The 22,995-nt window shown below is 39.5% G+C and overlaps 1 protein-coding gene across 1 annotated transcript; it reads right to left on the bottom strand.

Moving 5' to 3' along the window:
* Positions 1-484: 484 nt before the first annotated feature.
* On the bottom strand, positions 485-21,723 carry DDX4 (DEAD-box helicase 4). The gene is made up of 18 exons (XM_050329823.1): positions 21,661-21,723; positions 20,160-20,223; positions 19,785-19,859; positions 17,875-17,952; positions 17,575-17,667; positions 16,063-16,134; positions 14,987-15,067; positions 14,607-14,687; positions 12,816-12,958; positions 11,659-11,811; positions 10,364-10,518; positions 7,704-7,833; positions 6,451-6,617; positions 5,562-5,707; positions 4,698-4,797; positions 2,666-2,936; positions 2,435-2,515; positions 485-735 (listed from the first exon to the last, which is right to left on the bottom strand). Exons 1-18 carry the CDS (start codon positions 21,721-21,723, stop codon positions 655-657), a joined length of 2,034 nt encoding a protein of 677 aa, XP_050185780.1. The 3' UTR covers positions 485-654.
* Between the last annotated feature and the right edge of the window lie 1,272 nt (positions 21,724-22,995).

Below are 22,995 nucleotides of genomic sequence, written 5' to 3'. Positions count from 1 at the left end.
AACACAATGATATGCATCTTTGTAGCATACTGCATTGATAAAGAAAAAAAAAATTAAAAGGAAAAGCAACTTTAAAGAAATCTCCTTAAACTGTTAATGACTGCTTACCCTCTATAGGTTCTACAAGCCAGGGAAACCTCTCAGACCTAAGTCACCAGGCTTGTTCTAAAGCAAACTTTTCCACAAGAGACGGCAGAAGTGTATTTCTCTGTCAAAGGTAAAAACATTCTACTAGAAACAAACAGGGCTCCATCATTCTCTGATGACAGCTCTGAAAACACGTATTTCCACTAAGTTGTGGGTGTAGCCCCTGACCTTTAGTTCCATATGGAGATGCAAATGTTCCACCCATGTCAAAATAATACCAGTTCATGAAAGTGCAATATGTGTTTTTTTGTAATATCTGATACAGAGGCTACATTCAAACTGAACTCCTCAAATTTCTATTAAGCAATTGCTTAAGAGGTGTTCAACAGATCCCTGAGTCATCCCAACACAAAATTCAAACTTTTTAACTGACATGTTACAAAAAAAGGACAAAGTGAACCCTTATATAAAGCACTTTCCCAAACTAGGTCTTCACAAGACTATCTTCCTATGCAACATTTCGTTTACAGTACAACAGAATATAAACCAGTTTGGGATAAAGTAGTTTTAATCCCATGACTCAGCTTCACTTGTAGAGTACTCCATCTTCATTTCTCCTGGGTTCATGTTGCCTCTACCTCTGTTATTCTAGGAAATAGAACAGGTCCTAGTTTAGAATCATTACCAATTATTTAATGGTAAAAGTCACTGCAAAACAATTTCAGCTTTCTGCGTACATGCCTCAATGTATCTGAACACTGTTTTTAAATACAGTTTTTATCATGCACCTTCTGTACACAAGGTTTTTGGACCCCATTGTGAAATTAACGCAGTTTAATCAACCTCAGATTTCATCAGGTGTGGTAGTAACAATAAAGTTCACATCCCAACATCTTTTCTTACCCAAAATAAATCAGTTCATACAACTGCGGGGAAAAAAATTACTTCTCAATTTCTTATATAAAAATGACTGTATGCATTACTCTCCCAGCAAATTTTTTTTTGTTGTTTTTTTTTTTTTTTAATGAAGTCCAATCATCTACGAGATTATCCCAAAAGAATCAGATAAGATCCTCCAACAGATCCTGCTTTCATATTCATCATTTGATTATCAAATGGCCCTTCCACACATTCCCTTTGCAAGTAATTATTATAAAAAGATAAATATTACCTTTCTCCAAAAGAAAGGGCATCAGGATCCTTACTGAACATTAAGTAAGATTTTCTTTTATTAAAAGTAAAGCAGTAAACCCCAGCTTTAATAATTCATTTGAAAGAAAAAAATAAGGCTGGTTAAAAATGCACAGTTTCTGTCAGACTGACATCAGAAAGTCTCAAAAGAATTAGAACCTCATGATCTCCAACACGGTGCACCACGTGATATAAAGGACAGTATTCCCAACATAGGCAGAGAGATTTCACCTGAAAATATTGTATTCACACATACCCATGGACAACAGTCAGATTTGGTAACTCAGGTTATAAAGGACATATAAAGGACTTGGACCTAGAAAATCACAGATTCATGAAACGCTGGGAGACGTTACACAAAGGCTGGAGACATGTATTTGGAAGAATCCAGTGAGATCTATTTTTGAAAGCAATCTATAAAAATGAAAAAAGTGTCCTTGAAAAGGAATAAACAGGAAAGATCCGCTAAGGCTGCAAATGTGAGAAGGAAGCAAAGTTTATGTAACTGAGACCCCATAAAGACCCAAGAAAAATTATTCAGATCTGATCAGGGAACCAGCCAGTATAGAATTTAAATCCTAAAATACTCATTGCAGAGTGATTTGAGAGCTATGCCATAGAGGCCTTCTCCTTTATTCGAGCTGTATTTTAACATCTGGTGTCAGCAACACCAAGGGACTAGAAGGCTTCTCCTCATCACAGATATTAACAATTTTGGTGTGGACCAGATTGGGGCATTTATTTAACTGTAAATAATTGAAGATTTTTGTCAAGGAGTTACCTGACTCATAGCAAGCAGTAACTGTATGATCAGCAACTATCTGCTCCCACTTTACATGTGCAGTAGAAAAATTTCTGGAACTATAGCCTTGGCATATGTTTGCATAAACCTTTCTTCCACAGACTAACTCTGGACACTACAGATCAAGAGTAAGGCAGTTAGTACCGGACCACACCGTAAGAGTCCAAGTCAAGCAAGTTGTTTAAAATTAGTTTCACTAATTCTCTGGAATTCTTTGAAGATGCACATGAAAAGCGATGAAGTTACAGTCAAAACAGTTTCAGTGGCCTTACTCAGGATATATACTGCTAAACACATTTTTTCCCTAAGACGAAGTTCTAAAAGCCAAGACTTCCAGTTCATTTCTACACTTACCTTTTGGATATTAACTGAGAGTCTTCCTCTTTCAGACTCAAAAGCAACTTCTGTCAACCAAAGAGGAACTTCCTGCTGGGCCTACATAATCAGGAAAGACAATTTAGAGACTTTGACCGCTTTACCAATTCAGGAGTTCCCTAGCTGTTCCAAAGACCTAACAGTTGCTCAGCACATTAAAGTAAAATCCCAAAGAGCAGACAAAGTTAAGCAGTAAGATCTGAAACTTACGTCTGAAAGCACTTTAATTAGAGACTGCGCAAGATGGCCATCCGAATCATTATCAAAGAAGCAAATTGCTTTTCCTGTATTTCCACAACGGCCAGTTCGTCCAATTCTGTGTACATACTCCTCAATTGTGGAAGGAAGATCAAAATTAATTACATGCTGAACGCTTTCGATGTCCAGACCTCTTGCTGCCACTGAAGTTGCCACAAGAACTGGACATTTTCCAGAACGAAAATCCTGAAGAGCTATTTCTCTCTCTCTCTGCTCTCTATCTCTACAAAGAAAGCAACGGTTAGATGGATGTCTCAAAAGATCTACAGTATTATTTAAGATATACTTTAAATGTCATGATTCATGGATAGAAGTAATCCTTGTAGGGGACAACGGACACAAACCCAAAAAACCCCTGAACAACCCACATATACTACCAATTTAGGTTTTCTGAATTTTTAACTGATTAACGACTGCTTTAACATAAGTCTCTGCATACACTGAAGTTTTTTTAAAGTACCAGACATAACTGTACATCAAACTGCCTCCCTAAGAAGATTCACTTATTTAATTGGTTGTTCTTCATGCCATAGTTAGAAGTCCTTCTCCTATAGTTTTGTAGTAGGGAGTCAGAGTAATGAAGATGAAGTCTACCTTGACTCTTAGACTCCTGCATAGGCCATTTTTCAGATATACTAAAAAATGTGGCCAGCCAACAGTACAGAACTTGTCTTCTGTTTATCATCATGCCAAGAAAACTATATTTGCTCTGGGGTTTGCAAGTTTAAAGAGTATTTACAGATCATCCAGTACTTAACTACTGTGGATCAGAGTTTCACTGACATTCTTTGTTGTCTAAATGAGAAAACAAGTAAGAAAGCTAAATAGTGCTCTTTGGGATCTTAACATGGGATTTTTAGTGGTCTGGTATGACCGCTATTCCAGAGAAGAGTAACTATCCTAACTTCAACTCAAAAGGGTAAAGTGAATCAGAAACCAGTAACATTCATGACACTTCCACTGAACGCCTTATTCAGGTGTCTTTAATTCACAGTGCAGTGTTTCTACAGAAATGTGTTAACAACCTCCTGTCACACAAGGGACTTGTGGGAGAGCAATTCAGACTAGCCAAGACCTCCTCAAAATGACTTTCACACATCTATACCTCTGACAGGCCACAGGGTACACACAAACATCTTGTATCTGTGTAATAAGACCATATGAACCCCTCTAGAACCTTGATGTTCTGACGTCTGTCAGAACACTGCCTACAACAATTTTTATTGGCAAGAATTCAAGTCCCTTCCTCCTAATACAAAACCCACAACAGAATTACATTTTCAATGTGCTACAGTCCACTAAGATTAAAAAAACATCACAAAACTTCATTCTAGCTCCTGATGTGAAAAACACATCATCTTAGATGTGTTTTTACCTGGAATCAGAACCTACTTCATTTTGTTTCTCAGCGTCTGTTCAGGTATGCAAAACTAATGAGTGGACTATTAACACAAGCTAGAAGCATCTTTTCTTTAAATCTATCTCCATATAAATGTTACGTCTGTGAACACATCATAGAGACAGAAATGACAGCATCAGAAGTCTGTATGGCATGTGACTTATCATTCTGAGGAAGCCTGTAAGACAGAGTGAAAGGTCCACAACTGCCACTCGCATTTATGAACATCATCTCACCAGTAACAGCACAAGTTCTGATTTTGGTCACAGAAATTACAGCAAAAACTACACATGAACTACAGCTGATTCTACAGAATTTATTATATACTAATTTTCTATGCATTAGGCATAAGATTCTCCAGTTCAGACACAGTGTTTTACATGTGGTCAATCAAAAAGACATATACTTAGCAAATGCTGTGAGAACCAGCGTTCAGAAAGTTTACATTCTCCATTGGCAGAGCTGCTGAGAATTACAGGACCATCTGAAACATGGCAAATTAAACTACACAGATGTGGCAAAACTTGTGTTCTCAATAAAAGTTTCTCACAATAGTAAGGTGACTTTCACTTTAAAAATACTTACCCATGGATGCTGGTGGCTGGTATATTTTCTTGACAAAGAAAGCATGCAATGAAGTCTGCTTTTTTCTTTGTGTCCACAAACACCATGGTTCGCTCATTACCTATATTGAACAGAAGTTCAGAGCCACTGCAGTTCGAAACATGATGCATTTCACTATTTAGAGTTGCACTTACTTATATAAACATCTAATATATACACACATACTGTAATTTCTTGACTGTGTTGAACTAACTAAACTCAACTGATCAATTTCTAGATCAATACAGAAATCTGTGAAGACACATGCATTCTATTTTTCTCCTCAATAAAAGGAAGAAATTAATGTTGCTCTCTGAGAAGCAAGCACTCCCTTGCTACAGCAAGGCAGACAGACTACATTTTAATTCCAATCTCAGTTCCAGTTTTCAGCATTAAAATGTAAGATAAATTCAGAACAAAAATTAAAAAATCCCAGCCACTAACAAAATAGAGGCCCAAACATTCATATAGCAATTTTAATACACCTATAATCTTGAGATAATACCCCCAGATACTAAAGAATTATAATTGACCATATAAAGAAAAAACCATCTAGGTAGCTTGTCTTCTAGTATTAAAAAAAAGATGAGACATTGACAAATACTGTGTATTTGATTAGATTCAATGACCTTTAGAGGTCCCTTCTAATCAAAACTATTCTATGAATCTATGAAATATCTGTAACACAATATGCCTTGGAAATCTCGAAGTTCCACTTCAAGCTTCATCAGCAGTCTTGTAAAGCATGTCACACAACAAAAATCACAGAATCATGACCTTTTAAACAAAGTTTAAAACCAAGCAATTTTTCTTCCCTGGTAAACAATTAACAACATGGAAAATTACCTATGCTGCGTAGAATTTCCATCAGTTTATCTCTCTTGAGATACTGAGAAACCTGAAGAACATTTTGCTGAACATCACTGCATGCTCCACCCACATGTCCAACAACAACAAATAAAAAATCAGTTTTCAAAAATTCAGCAGCCAGCCTTAAAAAGAGATAAAATTAAGCAACATGAAGTCTATTGTGTAGATTATTTTTGCTTTAATATCAAGTACTTTCATTTAAATTAAGCAACCCTTACAACAAATATTTTTATTCTGTCTTGTGAAGAATAACACAAGCAGTCATATGCGCATCTTTTTAAAAAGCTAGAAAAGTCTGCAGTGTTTGGGCCCAGAACCCCAACCACATCCTGGGCTGCACGAAAAGAAGTATGACCAGCAGGTCGGGGGAGGTGATTCTGACTCTGCCTTATGAAGCCCCACCTGGAGTGCTGTGTACAGCTCTGGGGTCTTCAGGACAAGACAGACATGGATCTGTTAGAGCAGGTGCAGGGGAGGCCCCAAAAATGATTAGAGAACTGGAGCATCTCTCCTGTGAAGCAAGTTTGAGAGAGTTGAGGAGCTGGAGTTGTTCAGCCTAGAGAAAAGAAGGCTCTGGGGAGATCTTACTGCAGCCTTCTACTACCTAAAAAGGGCTTATAAAAGTAGGGAAAGAAACCTTTCACACGAGCCAATAGGACAGGACGAGTACAGGCTGGACAGAAAAACGGATCAAGACCGGCCCTAAGGAGAAAGACTTAGGGTTGCTGGTGGATGAGAAGCTGGATGTGACCCAGCAATGTGCACTTGCTGCAGCCCAGAAACATAAGGAGTATTCTTAACTCTTCAGATATTTAGTTCTATACAAGCACATCTTTAGATGTATTTCTATTTTTACTTTACTCACCTCTGAACTTCTTCAGGGAACGTGGCACTAAACATTAGTGTCTGGCGTTTGTCTTTTTGTGGCATGTCTGGGAAATGAATCAGCTTCTTCATCTCTGAGCTAAAACCCATATCAAGCATGCGGTCTGCTTCATCTAGCACCAAATATTTCACATTATGCAAACTGATCTGCAAATATTTCAGTCAAAGAAAAACAGTATTGGTTCACTTACAGAACATACTTACAAAATTTCCTCACTGGCAAAATCCACCTTTTACTTATTTCTTTCAAGTAGAAGTTACTAAAAAATGAAAGTTAATTATTCACAAATCAAAGTATTTTTATTTGCATCTCAACCTCAATTTTTTAATTTGCCCTAATTCTAGTAGTATGCACACAATGAAGTGCTTCAGAACTTGATTTAGCAATATAAATTGAGATAGAACCTGAAGATCAACTTCAAGCATATCTTACATAAGTTACTTTTACTTCAAGCATAACTTTACAAATTACTCAAGCATATCTACTCTGGAATTATGTTTTGAGTTTTAGAAAGGTTCTCTCATACAACCCATTCTCAAAAAAAACTCTTGTTCTGAAAAAATAAATTATGCCAGGAAGCATTATTAAGGACATTACAACTTTGCTGGTCCTGACCAAGACCAATCATTTTGATTAAAAGCCCAGCAACAGCAGAAAACCAATTTCCAGTTTATTATCAGGAAATGTTTTTCCAAACTTCATTTGTCCACTGCAACATCACTGAGTCACCAATCTAAGTTGCAGCAATTTGGATTTGAATTTACAACAGTGGAAAAATAAAAATTCAAATACAGTATCACACTGGAGTTTTTTGTATATTTAATAAAATCAGTATGAAAATAGTTTTAGATAAAAACCATTGTAGCAAAGCAAACAGGAAGTCAAAATCTGCTACAGAATTTTCCAAAAGAACTAAGCAAAGCTGTTCCATGTATTTAAACTATGAAATTTTATTGCCATGAATACTCCAGCCACTTTGATTTAGACTGGTATTTTCCATTTGGCTCTGGAAGGAACTGAAGAGATCTACACTCAGGATATTCTTTCAAAAACCTCATGGAACTTACATATTCTAAGAGAAGCTCACTTTTATTTCAGCACCTGTACAAAGGTAGCATACTGACTGGTTTTCAACGGTTCTATCTCTGCTTCTATCAAATTTGAAAATGAGAACCAGTATGTAAAAAATGTAAGAGTACTTAGGAACTTCACATTAAATTTTAAGATCTTACCTTTCCTCTTCCAATGATATCTAGAAGCCTTCCTGGAGTGGCACACAGTATATTACAGCCTTGCATTACCTGACGAACTGAATGGCTTATTTGTGTACCTCCATAGACTACAACAGGCCTTATACAAGTTCTGTTATGTAGAAAAAAGTTTGGATTAACTACGTAAGTATGTAAACAGTATTGTTACAGGAAAATTTGGAAAAAAAAAAAAAACAGGTCTACCACAAACAATCTTAGAGTGGTTTAATTTCTTCTCCATACAGTACAGCTTGCTCCAAAAGGACTCAAAACCCAGATATTTGCTCACTGTAACCCTGAAGTTCCCACTCCCGCTCCGTAACAGAGGCTGCCAAGATGGCTTACTTGGAATGAACAACACTAACAGCCAAAATGATGTTAGACTCGATCCTCTTTTATACACATATACACTTAATAAAAGCAGAACCACCTCTCTATATGCCTCTAGAGCTTCAAAAGTAATCTCTGCAGATCTTAAAAAGACAGTGCCAAATAAAAAAAATACACAGGTAGAACCTTTGTAAAGCAACTAATTACACTGGCCATATGGTGTGTGACACAAGGATTAGACTGCAAATCCACTTGAAGACTACAATACTCAGTGTTCTTCTTACAAAGCTTCCTGGTTAGATCCATCAAGTACAGCTACACCAGATACTCTTCTGTAGAAACCACCTCCTCAAGCAAGAACTACCTTATGCAGCTGTGAAGCAGGTCTACAAGCTCACCTTTATAACCTTTCACTAAGGTCTTTGTATGCATGCAATGAGCATTTTTATACTCAAATTCAAACTGTCTTCTCTTGAAGATACTAATTCAGCTTTATATGCAGCAACAGTGAATACAGACACAGTAAATTTTTACCAGGATTAATAAAAACCCTTCAGAAAGCTTTAGTCAAGAATATAAAGGCATTAAGGACTTCTACAATTTCAATATTTATCCACTTTTAATATATATGTGTCATATTCCTATTTGTGAATTAAACCAAAGAACTTAAGAGTATCATAAATCTGAACTGAGTAATATGCATGAAATTCTGTAGAGACAACAGATTCACATCCTGATACTGCTTGACTGCCCCCCAAATGGAGGGTATCTTGTTTTTACTGTAGGCCAGATGTAGTAGAAGTTTTCTAGACTCAAAAGCTATTTTATTGTGAAATCATGTGCATCTAGTTGAACAGAATTAGCTACAATGATGATGAACAGCTAGACTGTGTTTAGCTACAAAGTTAGAAGAGTTTCAGAGACTAAGATGCTGTTCTTAATAACGTGCTTAGTAAGTATATAGGTGAACATGATCCTACTTTTCAAAGGCAGACAGCCTCCAAGTATAAGTTTGCTTGAATAAAGCCAAGTATTGATTTACCCCACCAGATTTAGCACTGAAGATGTTCTGCATTGCACCTCCTAACAGCAATAAACTGTCATAGACAATAGATTTAATTCTATTCTGTGCACTGGTGAAACCTATTACTTAGCAGTGGAAAGATCAATGACAAAACTAATACAAATGTACTCTCATGCAACATCCCAAGGGCTCAATGACAGGTTTAGATCTTTTGTTGTTTTGAAAGCTAGAAGTTTCCATGAGCCGTGAAATGTCTGTCCAAGACCAGAAACATAGGGAAGTAAGAGTTACCAGAAACCATCACTGAAAGTCAACTAAAACCCCTAACACATACCTCTGTTTTTATTAAGATGAAAATAAAGCAAGTATAAATTACATAGGGTAAGCTCATCAGTTTCCTCATGTTGAAGAATAAATCTAGTGCAGGTAGCTCAGTGTGCAGTTGCAGTGTGAGCTGCAGATTGAGCTCTGGGTGGCTGGAAATGGCTGGAGCCCAAGCAAAAGGCCATGAACTGGGTACCAACACTTTGCTTAACAAAAGGCAGAGGGACCTGCATCATTAGCCAGGTGACCTGACACTCAAGAGACTCAGTAGGAGCCAACAACTCAGTAAAAAGACCCCAGAATGTCACATACATACACTGAGTGTATAAAGCCCAGTGATTCCTTTGTTCAGGGGTCCCTTCATGGAGACATTCAGCTTGAGCTGCTGCGTGTTGCTGCACAACAGTTAAATTACTTAAAGAAAACAGAGATCTGAGACTCTGCTGTGGGAAACTTGGGGTCAAGTCGGTGTGGAAACCCTGTCTGATTGAGTGGTGTGTGTAGGGAGTCAAGTGAGGCACCCATGGGGTCACTGGAGCCACCTGCTCTGAAGGGGCTTTGGACACAGCAGTAAAATCCCTGGTGGTGTGACTGTGACTGCCAGAGTGGCTCCTGGATGGTCAGAAAAGAAAGTTTTCTTAACACTTCATGCAAGATGTTTCATTTTTCCCATCAGTATTATGTGACAAAGTTTAGTACTTATCTCCTCTTCAAGCTGGACTAAGCCTCCTATTCACCCACCCAGTACCAGGAACACTAGGAGTTTAAATCCTAGTAAGAAACCTGCTGGTTAGTATTATAATCTAAACTCATTATAATCTGAACTCAAGTATTTGTAACAATTTGACTGGCACAAAAAATTTTACAAGTATTTATGAAAAAAAAATCACCACTGTTGATTTAGGCAAAGTAGTAATTTGTAGATTTAGGCAAAGTAATACCAGGCAACAGTGTAAGAACTTACCCATAAACAAATTTCCTTGCTTCTAGGAAGATCTGATTTACTAGTTCTCTAGTTGGCCCAGTAATAATACATTCCGGTTCTTGCTGCTCTTTAAAGCTGCTGGCAGTTACACCATCTCTCATCATTTGGGCCACAATCGGTACAAGAAAAGCTGCCTGGAAAAAAAAAAAAAACACAACAAAAAAACCCAGCAGTATTTATGCTGGTTAGCTTTCATCAGTCATGCTAAAAGCTGAGTGTATCAATCTTAAAGCTTGAATGATAGCGCACACAATCAAGGAAATAAGACTGCCGTAGGACTGACCTGAACACACTACAGAACATGGAAGCTTATTTCTCCTTATTTAAGCAATATGAAAGCATCTCTTTGGATTCCAAAGGTCTAATATAACACAGGAACACAGGCATACAGTGGCTACCTTCTCAGTTCTTCAGGCAGTTCCATACTTTGATGACATACACTGATAATTATGTACCGATGATCAAAAGAGGTCCTTAATATGTACTTACAAACTTCAGATTATTATCAGTAGGTCTGTAAAGTAACTATGTATCAACATTCTCCAGACTACTAGAATTGCAGCTCAGTTTGCAACACAGCTCTGCACTACACCAGCACACTTACTTCCATGCAAGATTAGTTAATCACAAAACTGCATCTGTACAGCAGTTCCAAGAGCGTTCAGAATATTTAGAGCATAAGCGTTGGACATTTGCCTTTCTACAGACAGATGAGATTTTTCAGAAGAAATAACTAGGTAAGCTACATAACATCAAAACCAAGTCTGGTGCAGATCAAATTTCCTCAAACCAAGTGTGACAAAGTAGCACAACACAGGGTTACAATCTGGCTAAGTTCTAAAAAACCCCCTAAAACACCCACAAAAACATTGAAAACAAAACTCACACACACAAACCAACCAGAAAAAAACCAAACCACCACCAAAAAACACTAAACAAGACAAAACTCCACACAACACCGAAAGAACTCCATACTTCCAACCACTGAGTTTTCACATCAGCAGTGTCCAGGAATGCCTGCCTATACTTCTGAATCTGTATCTGCAGCCCTGAAGGTTGGCCCTCTGTACCAAGACAGTGGGTTCACTGAAACTAAAAGGAAATTTTTAGTCACCCAGTATGTGACATCATTTGTATCTGTGCTTAATACTGCGCCTGCCATTGCTACCTAAGTGTTAAATTACTAGATTACAAGCTGTGAAGCATCTGGCACATGCAAGACTGCAATCATCCACCTGAAAGTTCATAGTCACAGCAGTATACATAATGCTTACAGTTTTTCCTGATCCTGTCTGGGCACATGCCATTAAATCCCGTCCTGCCAGTACAATAGGAATGCTGTACTTCTGCACTGGAGTAGGTTTCGAGTATCCAGCTTTAGCAATGTTCACAGTTAAAGTATGGGAGATGTTAGCATCTGCAAAACTCTGTAACAGAAAAAAAATTAGGTTATTACACAATCACAAGAAGTTAGAAAGCCAGAGAAACTTACCACATGACACGGACATCCAAAAACTAAAAGCATTAACTTTAGAGAGCCTCACCAGTCATCTAGATTGCCAAGGTTCCTGTAGGTAAAAATTCCAAAGGTCTCTCAAATCTGCTCATGCCATTCAGTAACATTGTTTATAGGACAGAAGGCTTTCAGCTGGTGTAGCAGTTGTGAGAGAAAACTGCTCAGAAGCCATACATCTGCATTCAAGCAGGTAAACTCATATCATAGTATGCTATGAAAACAAGCTGTTCAGTTTCATTTCATGTAGGAGATAGACACAGTCTCTCTGCTAAAAACAAGAAGGGGAGCTAAAGTAACATTCTTACCCAGAACCAAAAAGCACCATATATGACAAAAATCACTAACTTCAGTGAAAAAGCTTTTCAGAAGACCAGTGGTGAAAACATCTCTGTATCTTCCCTTTCAACACAGGTGCTACTAAACCCTTTGTATGTCTTTACTCCTTGTTTTCCCTGGAAAGGGTTTTTTTTCTTTTTTAAACACTGGCCACACATATGGAGAAACAGCAAAGTTGTATGCTAAACAATAAACTGCAGCCACAGAGAACAGGAATAGAAATTACTTTCAAACACTTCTCTGTCCAAATCAATACTTTTCCAACACACATTCATTTACATTATTAAAGATCCCCCACCAAAAAACTTCAGTAAGATAACTCTACCAGCCTTCCCAGCAAACGCTGCTGAAGACCTCTTTCTTTCAATATCTGTCTATTTCTCTGGAACATTTATGTAGTTTGTCAATGTTCTTGTGAATTCAAATTTGTATCTTTCAAATGGGCAGTACCTCCTTCCAAGATCGTACTGTCTGCAATACTCCAAATTTTTATTAGTATTTTCATTAGCAGCCAATACTAAACTCAGTGAATTAAAAACCCTTGCAAAATCACGCTCTGCAGTTAATCAGTTTACTAACCGTTAATGCTGCTGGAGGGTCCAGTCCTGACACTTCAACGATATTTTCATCATACTTGTCAAAATTCATTCCTGTCTCATAATGTGCAAAGATGGCTTGTTCATCATCAGGTGGAGGAGGGGGCACATACGTCACCTTTGGACCTTAAGAACACAACCATTTAAGTTAATGAACAATATCAAGCAAAGTTAAACTAAAACTATTTTAAGTACGGAGCTACTGAAGTTCAGTGAGGTGTCATTTGGATTTCCCTCCACTTTCCAGGAAGGCACAAAATTCCGTAAATTGACTCTGTCAAAACTTAATTTTATACTACTAAACCTAACACTCATAAATGAAGTCAGACTTTTGTAAAGCATTCTTGTCTCACATTTGCTCAAGGACCTTACTTTCAAGAGCTCGTCAAAAAATCCTTTATCAACCAGACACATGCTCTTAGGATCCAAGGACATATTTCCCATGCAACAAACTGCTCCTTACGAAGAACCATCTTTCCACATCAACTTCTATACAGACAGGTGCAACTGTTGCATAGCAATAAGCAAAACAGTCTTTACATTTTAACAGTTTACCCTGTGGTCATGAGAAAGGAATTACTACCCTATGTTAAGGATGCATTATCTCCACTAGGACCATTAGCATGCTGCTTCTATAAACATTTCAGTTCCTAAAAATCATTATTTGAACTAAAAATCTGAAAAACTTAGCTTGAACTAAGTCAAATAGAAGCAAATCCATTGTTCTTCGGATATTAAGGAGCACTTCTGAAATCACAGAATGGTTTGGGTTGGAAGGGATCTTAAAGATCATATAGTTCCAACCTCTCTGCCATGGGTAGGGATACCACCCACTAGACCAGGTTGCTCAAAGCCTCACTCAGCCCGGCCTTTAACACTTCCAGGAATGGGGTACCCACAACCTCTCTGGGTAACTTGTCCCAGTGCTTCACTACCCTCTGAGTAAAGAATCATTTATCTGTCCTTTTTACCATGAAAAATTCTTTCACCACTATTATACAAAATGACCTTTCATGGAGAATACCAGCCATCCACTATCCATCACACAGTTTAATGGCATTTCTAATTTAAATTATGCTACTTCTACAACTGAAAAATTACTATGCTCTACAATAGTACAACATATAGGTAACAAGGTACTGCAGCATCAGTGGCAGAGTACAGGACTGTGAGGGAAAAATCCCTTGTAGAAAACAACACAAAACAAACAAAAACCCAAAACAAAAACAAACAACAACAACAACAACAAAAAAAAAAAAAACCAACCAAAAAAACCTCAAAACAAAAACAAAAAAAAACCACCACCAAAAAAAACCCCCACCAAGATCAAAATAAAGTTTAATCAGGAGAAGCTGGCCTCTCTGAGCTACACACCCTACTTGCCAGTCTGGACAAACCTAAAATACTTCCACTTGTAGGAAGGGTAAAAAGAAGTGCAGAGTGACTGTTTCAAAACTGAGCAAATTCTTAAGGCTTACTTCCAATTTTGGGGCTAGCACCTCTGCTTCACTGTACATTACCTGAGCCAATAGGAGCAAGACCAAAAAAAAAAAAAATAGAAGACAACAGCTTTGAAAATCTAATCACTAAAATTCATACAAGTTACAAACACGTCTTTTGCAGGCATACAAAAAAGATACCTAACATTTGCAGAAGGCTCTTAATAAGGAGAATCACAATAGCAGCATTTAGCAAAGTTAGGAAGGAACTGCACTGCCAGAAATCACCAATCAGCAAATCTGAAAGGTTCACCCCCCAATACTAAAAGTCTCACCTGCACCATCTGTAAATGCCTCTTTTTCTCTAGAGCCAAGAGTTCCAGACTGAGGTATGACCCTTCGTCCATTATTATTACCTGTAAGTAATGGACAGGGTATAAAATTAGTATAATGAAACACGATTGATGTCAGTACTATTTACTCCAAGAAATCTGCAGTGCAACACACCCTTTGTTAACTTCAGCCTATGATGTATTATTTCCAGTAATGCCATTTTGTAAAGACATCATCTATGTCCCACAATACAGCTGAAGAACAGAAAACATTTCATAGCTTTCACCCCTGTACTAGTAGTTCTCAGGGAGCAAACCCAGAAAGAATGGCCAATGTATGTTGTTCCCATATAAACCAGTCAATACAAAAAACTTACTCTCACCTTGTCCAAAGCCACCACGCATTCCTTTGGATCCTCTATTTCGTGTACTAAAATCTTCCACAACGTTTCTTTCTTGCAAACCTGCAGTGCAGCATAGAACATAATAACTTACTTTGCCTAATTTCACATGTGCAGATGAAGCATCTTTTATCTGGAAATTTTTCTTCTAATTCCTTATTAATTCCCATTAAAAGAACAATATAACTGATTCAGCTAAATATATGAAAAAAAAGAAGACTAAATACTTTGTTGCCAAAAAGTATTCAGCTGGTCTATCATACTGTAATGACAAGGAGAATCTGCTGTTACATGACATCAAGAAGTTCTCCTACCACAGCATTTGTGGCTCCTTCTTCACCAAGGCTTGGTGAATACCAATTTATTCATCCTTTGAGTTTTTCCAAATCAATTAAAGAAATAAAAACCAAACTCACATCTTAAAGGCTCACTGCAAAAACAGTCTAGATGTAAGTATCCACAAATACTACAGGCCCTGCATACAGCTTGTGAGTCACTTCACAATTCTTGGAGAGGCTACAGCAGAACTTCTCATTTTCATTCCCCTGCACAAAACGCTGCCATGTGCGTAGTCAAACAAACCTAGCATTTCCCTACCACAGTGGGCATCAATCCAGAAGATGCAGAAATGGTCAAGAATTTTTTGAAACTGTGCTGGTTTTGTAAAATAGTAACTTGGTTTTTTAAAGGATGCATTGTTAAGGATGCAGTTACAACCACTAGAAGAATTAGTATGCTGCCTCTATAAACACTTCCTAAAAATCATTATTTGAATTAAAAATCTGAAAAACTTAGCTTGAACTAACTCATATAGGGGCAAATCAATTGTTCCTCAAATATTAAGGAGCACTTCTGAAAATGCATTCTAATCATTGAATGTTTTAGGTTGGAAGGAACCTGAAAGATCACCTAGTTACAATCCCCCTGACACAGGCAGGGATGCTGTCCATTAGATTAGGTTGCTCAAAGACCCATTCAAGCTAACAAGGCACAGCACTGCCACAAATTGCCACTAAGCAAATCTGAAAGGTTCACCCCTTCACATTAAAAAGTCTTACCTGCACCATCTGTAAACACTCCTTTTTCTGTAGAGCCAAGAATTCCAGACTGAGATATGTTCCTCTGCCCATCTAGACATTGTAGTGGATACAGAATACAAAGTTAGTATAAGGAAATACTACAGTTAAAGCTAGTAATATTTACCCCAAGAAATCTGCAGTGCAACAGTCCCAACAGATTCTTTGTTAACCCCAACCTATGCTGTATTATACTTAAGGTGATACTTTTTCCTAAAGACCCCATTCCTGTTCCACAACACAGCCACACATTTGAAGACCAGAAGCCATTTTGTAGCTTTCACCCTAGTACTCGCAATTCTCAGGTGTCATCAGTCTTATAGCCCAAGGGGGTTATAGACTGGTTTCAGTTAGAAGTCGCTAGAAGTTTCGCTGCCCTATAAAAAAAGCCGATGATAGCCAACTCCAGGAGGAACTTCCTTGGTGCTGGCCAAAGCTGAGCCAATGAAAAGGCGCTTTTGTAATAATATATTTAAGAGCAGAGGAAGAGAAGGTTGTTGAACAGAAGAAATTCCAGCCTGGAGAAGAGAGGAGGAGAACATGGGATAACAAGCAGACTCCAAGGTCAGAGCAGCAGGGGTGAGAGAAGAGGCCCGGGGGGCCTCCCTCTCTCCCTCCAGCAGGGGAAAGACTGAGAACTGAGACCCCTGCCACTGGTGGAAGATCATTGGGGTTCGGAGATTTTGCCCCCCTGCAGCTCATGGAAGAGCACAACGCTGAAACTGGTGAAAGGACACAGCAAAGTCCTGCAGGAGATGTGTAGCCCGTGGAGAGGAAAATGCAGAAATACGTTTTCCCAGGTAGGACTTGTCCAAAATGACCCATGGAGCAGCAGATTGAAGAGAACTGTTACCCAAGGGGTGGATGGACCCACAGGGAGAAGTCCATCGAAGACTGTTTCCCGTGGGGAGGGACCCCACAGAAGCAGGGGAAGGACTCAGAGCCATGACCCCCTATATCTGTGGTGAAGACAATGATGACACAGGTTGTCCCCCTGCAGCCCACAGAAAACCATTGGGGCACAAAGATCCCCCCTGCACCTGATGGAGGAGTAACCCACAGGACAGCAGACTGGCAAGAACTGCAGTCGGAAGGGTGGACTCAAACTGATTACAAAACCCCTTCCTGTTTCCCTGCACTGCTTGGGGGGGAAGAAGGAGAACTTAGAAGAAAACAGGGGAGGGGGAAGAAGCTGTTTGTTTAAGATTGTTTTATTTCTCACTCTCTTAATTTTTATCTTGGTAGTAATAAATTTAAGTTTTATTCCCTATGCTGAGTCTGTTTTGCCCTTATCTACACTCATGAATTCCTTACTGTTTTTTTTTCCTCTCCTCTGCTACTCTGCAGAGGCAAGGTAAGAAAGCGGCTTGGATATCCTGTCACCCAGTTAGGGTCAAACCGCCACATCAGGGAGTAAGCAAACCCAGAAAGAACGGCCAAATGTATGCTGTTCCTGTACAAACCAGTTAATATAAAAAAACCCCAAAGACTTACTCTCATGTCGTCCAAAGTCACCATGAAATCCTTTAAACCCTTTATTTTTTGTATTTGTACTAGAACCTTCTACAGCATTTCTTCCTTGAAAACCTGCAGTACAGCACAGCACACAATAAATTAGTTTGCCCAATTCTGCATGTGCAGATCAAGTGCCTTTTACCTGGATGAAGAACAGAAGCCATTTCACAGCACTCACCCTTGTACTGGTAGTTCTCAGGGAGCAAGCAAACCCAGAAAGAATGGTAATACATATGCTGTTCCCCTATAAATTAGTTGATACAAAAAACTTACTCTTACCTCGTCCAAAGCCACCACGGAATCCTTTAGACCCTCTATTTTGTGTACTAGCATCTTCTATGTTTCTTTCTTGAACACCTGCAGTGCAGTATAGAACACAGTCATTTAGTTTCCCTAGTATCACATGTGCAAGTCCACCATCTTTTAATTCTTTTCATTCCTTGTTTCATAAATCCACAAAAAAAGTGTAACGTAACTCAGTCATTTGCCTAAACACATGAAACAATGAAGACAAAAAGTACTTTTTGCCAGAAAGTCTGACAAGAACAGTACTGCTCTCCTGTAAGATTTCAAGACATAAATCAGATGTAAGTATTTCACCTTACATGCATATGCCACTAACATTCAATTCTTCAGTTTTGATGCAGATGCAAATCAAAAAAGGGCAACAAGACCAGTGAAGTATCTGGAGCACAAGTCCTATGAGGAGAGGCTGAGGGAGCTGGAGTTGTTCAGTCTGAAGAAGAGAAGGCTCAGGGGTGACCTCATCACTCTCTACAACTACCTGAAAGGAAGTTGCAGCCAGGTGGGCCTCAGTCTCTTCTCCCAGGCAACTAGCAATAGGACAAGAGGGCACAGCCTTAAGCTGTGCCAGGAGAGGTTTAGGTTAGACATTAGGAAGAAGTTCTTTACAGAGAGAGTGACTGGGCACTGGAATGGGCTGCCCAGGGAGGTGGTAAAGTCACCGTCCCTGAAGGTGTTTAGAGAAAGACTGGATGTGGCACTGAGTGCCATGGTCTAGTAGACGAGGTGGTGCTGGTTCAAAGGTAGGACTTCATCATCTCAGGGGTCTTTTTCCAACCTAGCTGATTCTGTGATTCTGTCACTCAGACCTCTGGTTCAGTCAGAAGGCAACTGACAGCATTTGCACCTTCTCAGTTCTCACAACTAGTACCTGCAGAGTTAGGATTTGAAAGTGCACCTTTCAGATCTACCAACTTCCATTTTTTTTTTGTTTAATGACTCAGAATTGCTTACTCAGTCAGCAGTGACAAGTATTTAGTGTATTTTTATTTCTAATCCCTTTCCTTAATCACTCTCCTGATGAGGAGGAAAGTAAAGAGTTATATGCACAAATAAGGTATTTATCATTTTATGCTGGACAGTTTTAGGTGTTGTCCAAGGTCCAAGGAGTCAGCTTAGACTAGAATTTTCTCCTTAGTCCTTATTCTTCAACTGAGCAAGCAGTTGTGTGGGGGCTTAGATGCCAGCTCGCTTTAAATCACTGCAATAAACACTGAGTGGCTCCACAGCTGTTCTGCAGTCAGAACTTTTGATAAACCAGCCCAGACCAGGACTAGAATTTCAATCTTTCTTGTTTTATAACCAGTCCTATGGCACAGAATTAGCCAGCAGCTCCCACTGCCTCTGTATATTGTACGTACCAGGTGAAAGCACATGCAGTACTACTGCCAAGCTGCCTCCTCAAGGTGCACTGCATACAGGTGTGGCACTCACCACTGTAAGCAGTATGAGGACAGGGACTGAATATTGCTTTATGGATACTAAAGAAAGGAAGCTTTCAGGTCTTTCAAGGAAGTGCACTGATATAGTCCCTCACACAGTATACATATGAGTACTAATACTCAGCTTGACTTTTATACCGTATTACAACAAAACTATCAGAAAAATACCCCTCCCCAGGCAAAACAATCAAAGCAAGAGGTAAACAAAACAACAATTTTAGATACTGAGTCCTGGGAAATGCAGTGTGGTACCCTGTGTTGTGCAGTCAAAACCAAGGGGTGACACTGAGTGCCTACATTATGCAAAAATAAGGACCTGAATTACTCTCTAAGTCACAAATACTCATTTGGCTCTGATACAACAAAACTGAGCACCTTAATAATCAAAACTTAATATATAATATAGGACTAGCCATTAGAATTACAGCCATTAGAGGAAGTTACCTTTGGCTGCAAAATTCCTTCCTTTACCAAAACTACTCATTGGTTGGCATTGTCTGTTCAAAAATTCATCAGTACCTAGAATTAGAAAAAATAACTGAGTTAACATTCATAGCTATCTTTGACTCAGTAGAAGTTATATATTGTATTGTAAACAAATGAATAAAGTAAAATAGTAAAAAAAGTAAATAAGTAAATAAATGAAGGTTGAAAGTCAAAAAAAAGCATATTCATTATGTTCTCTCTATAATTTGATGCTGCTACTCCATAAGGGACACATTAAATATCACAATGATAATACTGTATTTTCCTTTAATCTTGTAAACTGCTCAAGAGATCAACTCCCCCAAATGCCAGCCAGAAGTGCCTTTCACCTACCGAATGAGCCTACACTTGGACTGAATCCAGAAGAGAGGTCATTTGGTCTTTCAAACAAGCTAACCTACAAAAAAAAAAAAAAAGACACAATATCATGATAACTTCAGGCCAAGCAAACATAGATAAACACAGATACAGTTGCTATGTCTTCCCCTTAAAACGTTGCCTTCTGCACCTCCTGAAATGCAGACTGTCACACTCCTCTGCTCGCTTCAGTTTATTACATTTCAGTACTCTAAACGGCATACTGTTTGCATCTGATTGTTACCAGAAATCACATCATATACAGATAAGATGTCAAGCTCATGAAGTATACAACAAGCACTAGAGTACATGAACAAAACAGCAGCAAGCAAACTGCTGGCGTAGAGGAAACCTCTTCAGTTGCAGCAAACTCCTATGGCTGCTTACTATATTTGCAAAAATATACTGTAAAGTATATTCAAAGTCCTACGTACAGTCCTTTACACAGGTACACTGCTCACCCTTTCTACATCAGCTCTGCATTTAAGATCATGAAATTTGGGAACAACATGAGGCACTGTATTAACTGAAAAACAGAGAACAGTCACTCATGTTCTACTCGTTGCTGTGGTAAAACGAAATCGCAATTCTGTGACTGCTAGCAGGAAGAGACAGCAAACAGAACAGCTAAAAGGACAGCTTCGAGAGAGAAGTTACAGTTCACGTCTAATCCACACCTTCATCGACAGATATGGTTCTGCAAGCCTCCAATAATGCAGTTCCAACGCTGCCCTTTCAATGCCCTTTCACTGTTCAATAGCCAGCAATAACAACCATCAAACCAATCTGATTTGTGCAAGAAATTGTGGCCTACTAATACCCAAAAGCCAGCAATCTGTTCTCAGCTTATGTTACATGAAAAACACTATACCACGTATACACAAAAGAAGAATACATTAGAAGGCAAAAAGGACATGCAGTGTGAACCACCAGCCTCCTTCAGCACTTAGAAAACTGCAGTGGAATACTCCTAATCAACACTGATCTGCGGTTTTAAGTTTCTACCCTGCCTAAGTTCGTTCTACTTCTTTTCCAGCTTATCCTGATCCACTAGCCTATCCACATAGGTACTCAGTTCCTAGGTCACACAAGGTAATTAATGAGTTATTAGTATATGCCGATATTATGAGGACATTTTATTTCCAAAAAGTATGCATCCTTTCACAATCCAATGTAAAGGGGCAGCATCGAGCATCTGGAAGAGTAACAATAATCACTCACACCAACCACGTCCCAGGAGCTTCCAGGGAGGCAAGGCACCTCAACATTTTCAGAGACTGAAACTCCTACTCTTTGTTAAGAAAACACTGTCTTTCCAGCACCAAGTTAAGGGCAAGTTCCTCAGGAGCTTCAGAAATCACAGGAACAGGGGACACCACAGCCCACGAGCCACGCAGGCTGCACGGACAGGGGTTGGAAGAAAGGAAAAGAAGTAAATACACTACAGCTTAATTGCCGCCCCTCCCCCCCACCATACCTTCTCAAGGGATGGGAGCAACGCCTCGTCCCCTAACTCCGCATTCCAGTCCTCTTCAATCATGCTTTGCCCTGCCAGACCTGCTTACAGGAGACAGAACACATCAGCAGCCGCCTCCCGCCCGACTCCGGAGGGTCCGACAAGGACAGAAAATGGCGCCCGGCACCGAACCTCGCAGATTCTGCCCGCGGACGGGAGTGAGGGCGGCCCAGCCCGGCCTCTGCGCCGATGGAGATGGGAGAGAGGGGGGTCCTGCCGGGGAAAAGCCTCCCGCTTCCATAAGAGCGGCACCGAACCCCAATCCTACCACCGTCCCTCGGCCACCGGAGCTCCAAAAGGAGAGAAGATGGCGCCGCGCACCGACACCCTAGTAAGGCCACCGCACACGTGCAGCCGGCAGGGCACGTGACCCACGTGACCCGCGACCAACCAATGGGCGCGCGGCTCGGCGGCAGGGCGCGCGGGCGTGACGGCGGCCCCGCCCAGCTCCCGCAGCGTTCCCGGATTCCCTCACGGAGAGCTGTTCCCGGATTCCCTCACGGAGAGCTGTTCCCGCGGGGCTTGTGTGGGGAACCTCTGATGACAGTGAAATCCACAGTCTGGCCGAACCCCAACTAAGACATTAATCATTTTACTGCTTACAAACACTTTTTCAAGCGTTAGCATAATAACTAACAGCACATACACCTTTCCTGAAATTTTGTTTTAAAAAGCATTAAATTAGGTTAAACAGTTTATGTGTTTAGAAAAACAAACCAAAATGAAATAAACCCCCAAACTTAAGCACAACACCCCTTTCCCACGGTTTTTTGTAATACCAGAGTTGATAGAGAAAAGAAAAAAAGATAAATTCCTGGCTTAGAAGGTGTTGCTGGAGTGCAGGAGAACACCGATGGACTCACATCAGTTCAATACATCTATTAAAATGGTGGCAAGTACTCTGACATTTCTGCTTGCGTTTCTGAGCTGCTAGTGCAGTGTGTGTCTTCTCTGTACCTCTCTTCATGCTGTGGAATAATCCAGCAATGCTTGTTCAGAAAAACATACAGGAAGTATATGCCATTTCATAAACCTGATAATACTCATGAAGTTGCAGAGAAGTCACACCAGACACGGAATTCTGAACGTCTAGTAGGAGCTTTGCATACTAAGTCAAATTCCTGCAGCAGTTGGAGAATTTTGGAAAGTGGTCTCTGAACTAATGCTTTGGCTATTTTCCCCTTAACCATTGTCAGTTAAGCCCTGTCCTTTCTAGCTGCTCATTTTTCAGGAGCATCAAGACAAGATAAGGCAGTTAAGAAACTTAAGCAGCTTCTCTGTTCCACAGTGAGGTTA

This window comes from Myiozetetes cayanensis, unplaced genomic scaffold (genome assembly GCF_022539395.1).
Source record: "Myiozetetes cayanensis isolate MyiCay16 unplaced genomic scaffold, myiCay2020 scf4, whole genome shotgun sequence".
NCBI lineage: Eukaryota > Metazoa > Chordata > Aves > Passeriformes > Tyrannidae > Myiozetetes > Myiozetetes cayanensis.
This window is presented reverse-complemented; position numbering and strand designations above follow the sequence as displayed.

Coding starts and splice junctions, on each gene's coding strand:
- DDX4 (XM_050329823.1), bottom strand. CDS start 21,723: ATGATTGAAGAGGACTGGAATGCGGAGTTAGGGGACGAGGCGTTGCTC. Junction 19,860..20,159: donor TCCAAGTGTAGGCTCATTCG/GTAGGTGAAAGG, acceptor TTCTAATTCTAG/GTACTGATGAATTTTTGAAC. Junction 2,516..2,665: donor TAATTAAAGTGCTTTCAGAC/GTAAGTTTCAGA, acceptor CTGATTATGTAG/GCCCAGCAGGAAGTTCCTCT.